Here is a 9714-nt window from a genome sequence, read left to right on the forward strand (position 1 = left end):
AATTTAGGCTGTAGAGAGATCTTACGGCACTTCTAAAGCTCTTCCCAATCAACCCCTCTATGTTGTATATAATCAAGATATGTTTACGCACGTATGGTCGAGACTCGAAATTGTATACTATTATCCCTACTCGGCGTTAGACATTGGCATCTTGAGTTACCCTCCCTCTGGACATATAAGTAAAAAAAAAGGGACTCACGAGAAAAATGTTACAAATTAGTTAAAAAAAACAGTTAGTTACCGTAACATAAAAAAATAGTATCTATAAATACATACACAAGGTAGTAGTCATGAGCACGCAACTCAAACTCTTTAGTAAGAATACTTTTAACAATGCGTTCGTCTTCTTCAAACAAGTGTGTGTTGTTCCCATGTCTCTTCTTTGCTTGCCTTCTTTTCACAATTTCAGAGAAACTCGTAGCTGGGGAATCCGACAAAGTGAAGCTCAATCTTTACTACGAATCACTCTGTCCCGGATGTCGGGTTTTTATCGTCAATTATCTGGTCAAAATCTTTGACTCTGATCTCCACACAGTCACCGACCTCAAGCTCGTTCCATTTGGTAACGCCCAAGTATCCGATAATCTGACCGTTACTTGCCAGGTTATTTTCAGTTTCTCCCTCTTCTTGTTGATAACTTATTTATTAGTTTTGTCAAAAAAAACTTATTATTAGTCCTTCCTATTTATATGTATGACTTGTATATTTCAGTTTATCTTATACTTTTTTTTTTGTAAGCCAACCCATAATCCAATTTCTCAGCGTAACTTCTATAATATTAAAACAGAAATCACGATTCAATCCGTGTGTGATTTTTTATTTAGGACCACCCTTAAAAAGTTATTTAAATGATTCTTTTCTTATAAATATCTGAATTAATCAAATTATTCTAAAACAAACAAAATAATTAGATATTCATATATTTTATCTGAAATTGTATCTGGATAAAATCTTTCATATCTTTTTATTTACAATAAAAATAAATATTTATTTTTTCATGAAAATAAACATTTTAAATATTTAATTTTTTTTATTTATTTATAACATATATGTACATTTCATTTTTTACTAAAATAACTTTTAAATATTTATTTAATTTCGTGTTTATTTAAAAAATAAATTTATGTTTCATTTTAACTAAAATAAACCTTTTAAATATCTAATTAATTTTGTAATAAACTCATGTACAGTTTTGTATTAATATTGATATATTAATTTAATATAATACTTTTCAACTAAGTTTTTTATCTTTAACTAATAAGACTTTTAATTTAGACCTTTGTATCATATAATTAAAAATATGCTATCATTGACAATTCTAAACAAATAAATTAAATTATTGCATGCGAACTATAAAATTATTATTTTAAAATGTTATATTAAACAATTATTAATATGGTATATATTAAAATTATATACTATTAATTATGTAAAAATAAAAATAACCACTCGCACGGTTATGCGGATCAAGATCTAGTTATGTATTAAACTACTTGGAACTTGGAAGATAGGGCACAATTGTAATATCACATGAGAAGAAAAGCCCTAACACTATTTTTTATAATTTGTTTTTTTTTTTAACTTTTAATTGCCGGAAAACGCCCTCCGTCTCTCGTGCCCCGGCGGCGCATAAACCCTGCAAAACCCCAAAGTTTGGCTCTTTTTAGTTGTCTCTTTCCCTCCCCAATCTGATGGAGACCCAAACCAGTGGCTGCGATAACATCGTCGGCGATGATACATGGCGAGCGGAAGCAGAGATCGGTGGCAACGAGAGGGCTTTGCAAGCGCTGCGAGAACTCATCATCTTCCCTTTTCGCTACCCTCTCGAAGCAAGAACTCTTGGCCTCAAAGTAAAACACATCCACACCTCAACTCAGCTTCTCTGTGTTTCTTGTTCTGTTTATTAATCTATCTTCCTCTGCTTTTCACTCGTCATTGCAGTGGTCTAGAGGGTTACTCCTATACGGCCCTCCTGGTACCGGAAAGGTAAACTCTGTTTCCAAGCTTGAAACTTTTCAGACAAAACTCTGTTGGGTTCATCAAAGTTGTAAGCTTACATAAGCTAATTAGAGTATATTGCAACTTTTGTTTTCTTGCAGACAAGTTTGGTCCGTGCTGTTGTGCAGGAATGTGATGCGCATTTGACTGTTTTAAGGTACTTTTCTTTGTAGCTTCTGTATAATATATGGTACGAGTGTTCAAAAAATGGGTCTAGTCAGCAAATCGGATTTGAACTATAATCTATAAGACGCCTAACCACTGTCTAGCCATTTCTTGAACATTGTATGGTATGGTATGGAGGAAATAGGTGAAAGCTAATATGTGCTTTGTCATTGTGTGGCAATGCTCTGTTTCAGCCCTCATTCAGTGCATAGAGCTCATGCTGGAGAAAGCGAGAAAGTCTTAAGGGAAGCTTTTGCTGAGGCTTCTTCCCACGCTGGTTCAGACAAGCCATCTGTGATTTTTATCGATGAAATCGACGTTCTTTGTCCTCGGCGTAGTTCTAGGTATTGTATCACTCATTTATTTGTTAGTTAATCCTATAGTTTTTACGAGATTGAGAATAAATTTGTTTCTTCTCTAAAATGTAGAGGAGAGCAAGGTGTTCGTATTGCTTCTCAGCTCTTTACACTCATGGACTCAAACAAACCTTCATCATCTCCGCCAAGAGTTGTTGTTGTAGCATCCACAAATAGGTTGGATGCAATTGATCCAGCGCTAAGAAGGGCGGGGCGGTTTGATACTTTAGTTGAAGTGAGCACACCTAATGAGGAGGATCGCTTAAAAATCCTGCAGGTAATATTGAGTTCTTAAATGGGATTTGCCTATTGGTGCTTAAGTTGGAGGTTTATGTTTGCTATTCTTTTCAGCTGTACACAAAGAAAGTTAGCGTAGATCCTACTCTCGATCTGCAAGCCATAGCAACGTCTTGCAACGGTTTTGTTGGAGCAGATTTGGAAGCTTTATGTCGTGAAGCAACCATATCCGCAAGCAAAAGATCCTCAGATTCTCTTATCTTAACATCACAAGACTTCAAGGTTGCAAAATCTGTGGTTGGTCCAAGTATAACAAGAGGGATCACAGTTGAGATCCCTAAAGTGACATGGGACGACGTTGGTGGTCTTAAAGACTTGAAGGTAAAATAGCTTTTACAATGCTGTTGTCTTCCTCTTCCATTGGGACTGATGTGTTTTTTATTGCGGACAGAAAAAGCTCCAGCAAGCTGTTGAATGGCCTATCAAACACTCAGCTGCGTTTACAAAGGTGGGGATATCGCCGATGCGGGGAATACTCCTCCATGGTCCTCCAGGTTGCTCAAAGACAACTCTTGCTAAAGCCGCTGCAAATGCTGCTCAAGCTTCCTTCTTTTCCTTGTGCTGCGCGGAGCTGTTCTCTATGTATGTTGGAGAAGGTGAAGCGTTATTGAGGAACACGTTTCAAAGAGCTAGACTTGCTTCTCCTAGTATAATATTCTTTGATGAAGCTGATGTTGTCGCTTGTAAAAGGTTTGTTGTCTCTTATCTCTCTCCTAATTCTTGCTTTTTTGTGTTATAGACTCTTTTAACATGTTTACATCCGTGGTGGGTCGTTGTAGAGGTGATGAGGGGTCAAGCAATAGTTCAACAGTTGGAGAAAGACTTCTGTCTACACTCTTAACCGAAATGGATGGTCTTGAAGAAGCAAAGGTACACAAAAGTTCATAGATTTTGATGCCCTTATTGGTTTACAATGATAGTGATGTGTTTTTGGTTCAGGGGATTCTTGTCCTGGCTGCTACAAACCGCCCCTATGCAGTAGATGCAGCTCTAATGCGACCTGGTCGGTTCGATCTCGTAAGAACATCCCTATTTTTCATTCTAAAATAGAGTTTGGACTAACCTTATTCTTTTTTTATTCTATAATAGAGTAATTCATTTATTCACTCTATTTTTTGGAATACAATCTAACTCCATTATAGAATTATTTTGAAAAGACAAGAATAATCCATTGGATGGTCTAAGTCCTCACATTGGTTCACTTTGATCAGTAAAACGGATTGTTAACCTTCTCTTTGAAATGTTTTTTTTTTGTGTGTGTTTAGGTGCTGTATGTCCCACCGCCTGATGTAGAAGCTCGGTTAGAGATACTGCAAGTGCATACACGCAACATGAGACTAGGAGACGATGTTGACCTCAGAAAAATGGCTGAGGAGACGGAACTTTTTACTGGTGCAGAGCTGGAGGGTCTATGCAGAGAAAGTGGAACAGTGTCGCTTAGAGAAAACATTGCAGCGAGCGGTGTCTTCAACCGCCATTTCCAAACCGCGAAGAAGTCGCTTAAACCTGCGTTGACGGTTGAAGAAGTTGAGACTTATGCATCATTCAGGAAGTCAAAGAGTTCGGATTCAAGAACGGTTCGGGTTGAGAAAAAGAAAGTGAATCACTCCAATGTTCTGGGGTTAGGGTTGTCATGGAAGGTTGGTGTATTGAGCTTAATGTTGGTTGCTGCTGGAAACTTTTACTTGAAGCAGACTAAACATGGTGAACTAGCTGCTGCTACATGAATCTTCTAAAAGCCTTCTCTTTTTTTTTTATTCTCAATATAGTATCTTTTTGTTTCTAAGTTCACATATTTTTTCTCAACAGTGCAGAAAAAATAAAGTTCAGATTTTTAAATGTATAAAAACGGCAAAGAATAATATTCGAACAATGACAAAGAGACCGGCCATTACATATAAAAAGTGAATGGCCCACAAACCTTATTCACCATAGAAATCGTCAAATTTATTGAAAAGCACCAATAATTAATTACACTGGGGAAGTTTAAACCGATTGAATAATTGTAGCTTTGTTCCAATCCAAATTCTAAAATAGTTACGTATTAATTGACCGGTTTTGAAAACCAGTAATTTTGAATTCAAATATTTCGATGTAAACAGTCGATTTTCATTTATCAACATTTGAAATTGATGGTTAACCGAAGAAGCGATCAATTGAACCGGAACCGGGTTGAGCTTATATAGATAGACTGGTTTGCTTATGGACTGTAGTCAGTTTTACTGAGGCTCTCCTTCCGTTAGCTTCTTCATCTAGATCTGATCGCGATTTTCGCCGGAAGGTTAGTTTCTCAAATTCTCAGATCGATTTCTTCTTCGTATAACTTGTATTCGTAGCTCCGGTGTCGTAAAGCGAGTCTAGATCTCGTAGATTCCTCCTTGGATTACAGTGTGGAGATTTGGTCTATAGAGATTCGGTAGATTCAAGAATTTCGATTCCATTTCGCTTGTTTTAGATCTGATTGTGGCGATTAACAGGTTTTCGTCCACTGATTGAAAGCGCTTGTCATTTTCTCGTAAAGATTCTCCGAGAATCATGAATTTGTTTTGCCTCTTTTTGTTGTTTTGAGCTGTGGATTTTGAATTAGCATCTCTGGTTTTGGATTATTATCTTCTAGGAGGAGGGGATCATAGTATGTATCTATGATTGTGAATACAAAGAAACTATGATCCTATAAGCAACATTCACTTGTAAAATTTGAACGGTCTTTCCAGATTGGTCTGGCTATAATACCATAGTTATCAAGTCACGATTTGTCTTTTATTGGATTCTTGGTTTCAGAGGTCTCTTTATCTATGGGTCGTGGAAACAGCTGTGGTGGAGGTCAAAGCTCACTCAATTATCTCTTCGGTGGTGGTGGTGATGCTCCTCCTCCTAAGCCCGCTCCAGCTCCTTCTGCTCCACCAGCACAAGCACCTGTAGCTGTGACTGCAACTGCTCTCACCACCGCTACTACCAGCGTTGAGCCTGCAGAGGTCAACAAGCAGATACCTGCTGGTATCAAAACTCCTGTTAACAACTATGCTCGAGCTGAAGGGCAAAACACTGGAAACTTCCTCACTGTATGTTTTTGATTTTGTCTCCTCTTTGAATGATTTGTTACTCTCTCTGAAATGGTTCTCTTTGCAGGACCGTCCTTCGACCAAAGTCCATGCAGCTCCTGGAGGTGGATCATCCTTGGATTATCTTTTCACTGGTGGCAAGTAAAGTATAAAAAAAAACATTATGTGTAATGCAAATGCGTATCCATTGTCTCCTTGTTGCATTCGCACACTATAAAAACTGTTTGATGTGAGCCCAGCCTTTAATGATAAGAAGTCGGTTTCTTGTCAATCTATCTCCGTCGTTTCTTTTGTAATGTTCTGATGAAAAGTGTTCCAAATAGTTTGAATCAAGAAAAAGCTTGCAAGTTCTCTTGTTGCCGAACTCCGTGACTTTTAGATCCGACTCACCTATAAGATTCGTAGGGAGGATGAAGAGAGTGTGCCACAAGTCGTGAACTTTACGTGCCCGCCCGTGTTACTACGTAAGCCAGCTCATGTGTCTCCATGAATCTTAGGGGCGGAAGGGAGAGAAGTTTCTAGGTCCCATGACTCTTGCATATGCAGCTCCAAATGTGTTGTCGGGTAGATCCCAAGCATGGCCTACTTGTTCTGACACAACACGAGGACGCTCCAGCAGCATAGTCTCCAGAGAAAAGAGACAAGATCAAAACACTCATTGTAATTAACTCTTGGAAACAAAGACAAATCATTTAGACTTATTCTTGGGTTCACTCCCTAGAGTGAATCTCTAGGTTCACCAACCAACAAGATTGTGTTATTTCATATTCTATATTTAAAAAAAAAAACAAAATATTATCAAATTATATTATCTTTTTAAAATTAAGAGATAAAAAGAAATAAATAAAAAATAGTAGTAATTACAAAAAAAATATTTTTAACGTCGTCAGCAAAATATTAAACCCTAAATCCTAATCCCTAAACCCTAAACCCTTGGGTAAACCCTAAACTCTAGGATAAATCTTAAACTCTAGGATAAATCTTAAACTCTAAATCAAAATCACTAAACACTAAAACACTCAAGGATTTAGGGTTTAGGATTTAGGGTTTAGAGTTTTAGGGTTTAGTGTTTTTATTTAAAGTTTAGGATGTATCCAAGGGTTTAGGGTTTACCCACGGGTTTAGGGTTTACCCCAGGGTTTAAGGTTTACCCAAGGGTTTATGTTTTATCCAAGGATTTAGGTTTACCCAAGGGTTTAGGGTTTAGGGATTAGGATTTAGGTTTTAGTGTTTTGCTGGTGACGTTAAAAAGATTTTTTTAATTTTTTTTTCTGTAGCTGCTATTTTTTTTTTTACTTTTTCTTTTAAAAACAAAATATAACTTGATAATATTTTGTTTCATTTTTTAAAAGATATCGAATTTGAAATAATGAAATCCTATTGGCTGGGGAATCTAGAGGTTCACCCAAGAATAACTCAATCATTTATACCAAATCCATAAAAGAAAAACCAACAAAGGAAACATCAACTTGAAAACTCGAACATGACAGCAGATCCCATTGCCACCACCGCTTTAAAATAAACAAAGTCTCTTTTAAAAAAACATTCCATAAGACGTAGCATGTTGGTTTATCAGAAACAAATAAGTTTATGGACTAAAGTTAATAAATAGAATGAAGAAATGTCAATGCGTCATGCGGCAACAATAGAGATACTAGCATGGAGACAACTTGACCATATAATACCACGCAATTGGAAAGGATTCTAGCTATTGTCTTAGAGGTCTTCGGTTTGAGTAACTGTTGGGATAAAACTAATATTTCGTATTGTGGTTTTGAGAATGAAAAAATTATGGGTTTTGACCTCAAACCTTCTGATATATTCAAAATAAGAAACTCCATATAAAATTGGTAAAGTGATATAAGGGGAATGATGTGGTTCACAAGTGACTTGGATTATTCGAGGTCCGAAGGTTACTGCTTAGGAGCTGGAAAGAGATAAAGGAATCAGTGTATGACATCCGTAGAAGCAGAGTTAAGCTCTACTAATAGCAATCCAACGCACAAAGAGTGTAAGACGAAAATAAATCAATAAAAATTATAATTTAACTTTAAAAATATGGAATTTTTCCTTGATGTTGCATTAAGTGTTTAGTTAACTATTTTACAACGAGTGAAAGTCAAAATAGTAACGCAACTACAAATCTACAATAACATGATAAATCAAATTAATTTTTAAATTTGTTTTTATACATGATTAGTAACATTTATGAGTTACTAATGAATTAGACTTCTAAATCATACTAAATTAACAACACCACATGTTATTAATCCAAACCAAAATGTCATATTTGAATGTGACAATAAAACGATAGTTAAACTCATAGAAAATGAAATCATGAACTTTGGATATCCCAATTCTCTGCTTCTCAATGTATTTTCTGTCTTCCTCATTTTGATTTTTTTTAAATTTTAAATTTAAATTCAATTTCTGTCTCATTGTATATTCTCTCTTCTTCATTTAGATCATATTCAAGTCTTTTAAATTCACATTTCAAAGTTTGTCAACTTTTTTCTTATTAAACTTCAATACGTTGGTTTTTCTCAGTTTTTCATGCATTGCAAATGTATATTAGATTAAATATTTAAAATAATATAATATTTCAAATTCACACAACATAAAAAAAAAGTTTATGCACCTGAAATCAGAGCCATGTGAAGGCTTTTTGATGCTGTAAGAAAAATAAAAATAGTATATAATTTTAACAATATTATCTTATGACAACTAATATCTAACCTATACTAAAAGGTGAATATGAAGCCTTAAAAAATATTAACGAATTAGAACATTTCTACATAAATGAAAATGTTGGACCTGATTTTTTTTATCTGTTCCAAAATTATCGTGTGGCCTGTTAGGCCCAAACTTGAGATGCTGATTTGTTGATATGTTTCGCCTCTTCTACTTCTCCATGTCCGTTGCCGATTCTTTCACCTCTGTTTTTGGAAAACCTCCTTTTCTTTTATGGTAAAACGTCCGTTATTTTGATGAAACCAACCTCAAATTAATTTTTATCAGTAAAAGCAGATGGATTGTTGGTTGTGCGGCTAGCTGTGCGATTGACATCAAAATTCACAAAGGTAAAGTCTTTCCATCAATATGCATCTCGATAAAATATTGATTTTCTTTCTTGCGTTTGCTGATTCCTGGCACAATTCATTTTAATCCTTAGGATGAGTCCCCTGTTCGTTTTATCAACGCTGCGACAAGCCGCGGCAGCTCAAAATCATCTCTTCAGTTACGGCAAACACGTGACTCGCCGATTTGTAGGCCGTTCGTTCTAGATCCACCATTGAAGTGTGTCTCTTCAGATTCGGGAATCTTGGAATGTGAAGAAATCCGGTGAATTTATGGGGGTTCGTATGCTTCTCCTTGATGGAAAATTAATTCCGGTAAGCAAACACACATGACCACCTTCCAATTTCATGAAGATTTTTATACTTTACAATTCATAGAAAAGTAGTCTACTTTTGTTTCTTTCACTTTTCATTTCATCTGTTTGAAACCTAGACATGCCTTGTCTGAACTCTTTCATTCTTCTCTCTTCCATGGATCTGTTTCTTAAAATTATAGCACTTCATTACTGAGCTTGGAAGCTGTCTCTTCTTCTGTAGACGCCACGCCGTCAATGGTTTACGGTTTCTGAGAAAAGGGACCCTTTTCAATAAAGCATAAATCTTTGCTAAGATTGTCGAATCAATTGATGAATGGTTATAAAGGTATAGTTTTTCTTTTTGTTGTTATTGCAGTTACTTTGTCGAAGACAAAAAGAAAGGAAGGGAGGGAGCACAAGGAGAGTGTTGTTAATTGAAACAGAGAGGCTGTCAAGAAATATA

At 35.8% G+C, this 9714-nt stretch overlaps 2 protein-coding genes and 1 long non-coding RNA gene across 3 annotated transcripts; all 3 read left to right on the forward strand.

Moving 5' to 3' along the window:
• Positions 1–1568: 1568 nt before the first annotated feature.
• Positions 1569–4597, forward strand: LOC106313759 (cell division control protein 48 homolog B). The gene is made up of 10 exons (XM_013751661.1): positions 1569–1850; positions 1942–1986; positions 2100–2155; positions 2358–2507; positions 2592–2796; positions 2871–3137; positions 3208–3506; positions 3596–3686; positions 3756–3833; positions 4082–4597. The coding sequence occupies exons 1-10, from the start codon at positions 1692–1694 to the stop codon at positions 4541–4543; spliced, it is 1812 nt and encodes a 603-aa protein (XP_013607115.1). The 5' UTR covers positions 1569–1691; the 3' UTR covers positions 4544–4597.
• Positions 4598–4954: 357 nt separating this feature from the next.
• Positions 4955–6151, forward strand: LOC106313748 (protein SPIRAL1-like). The gene is made up of 3 exons (XM_013751648.1): positions 4955–5097; positions 5598–5878; positions 5946–6151. Exons 2-3 carry the CDS (start codon positions 5612–5614, stop codon positions 6021–6023), a joined length of 345 nt encoding a protein of 114 aa, XP_013607102.1. The 5' UTR covers positions 4955–5097; positions 5598–5611; the 3' UTR covers positions 6024–6151.
• A 2656-nt stretch (positions 6152–8807) lies between these two features.
• Positions 8808–9714, forward strand: LOC106317058. The gene is made up of 3 exons (XR_001265046.1): positions 8808–8958; positions 9051–9270; positions 9628–9714. It is a non-coding gene; the product is annotated as an uncharacterized LOC106317058 (long non-coding RNA).

The sequence above is a fragment of the Brassica oleracea genome, chromosome C9 (genome assembly GCF_000695525.1).
Source record: "Brassica oleracea var. oleracea cultivar TO1000 chromosome C9, BOL, whole genome shotgun sequence".
Taxonomy (NCBI): Eukaryota; Viridiplantae; Streptophyta; class Magnoliopsida; order Brassicales; family Brassicaceae; genus Brassica; species Brassica oleracea.

Coding starts and splice junctions, on each gene's coding strand:
- LOC106313759 (XM_013751661.1), top strand. CDS start 1,692: ATGGAGACCCAAACCAGTGGCTGCGATAACATCGTCGGCGATGATACA. Junction 1,851..1,941: donor CAAGAACTCTTGGCCTCAAA/GTAAAACACATC, acceptor TCGTCATTGCAG/TGGTCTAGAGGGTTACTCCT. Junction 2,508..2,591: donor TGTCCTCGGCGTAGTTCTAG/GTATTGTATCAC, acceptor TCTAAAATGTAG/AGGAGAGCAAGGTGTTCGTA.
- LOC106313748 (XM_013751648.1), top strand. CDS start 5,612: ATGGGTCGTGGAAACAGCTGTGGTGGAGGTCAAAGCTCACTCAATTAT. Junction 5,879..5,945: donor ACACTGGAAACTTCCTCACT/GTATGTTTTTGA, acceptor TTCTCTTTGCAG/GACCGTCCTTCGACCAAAGT.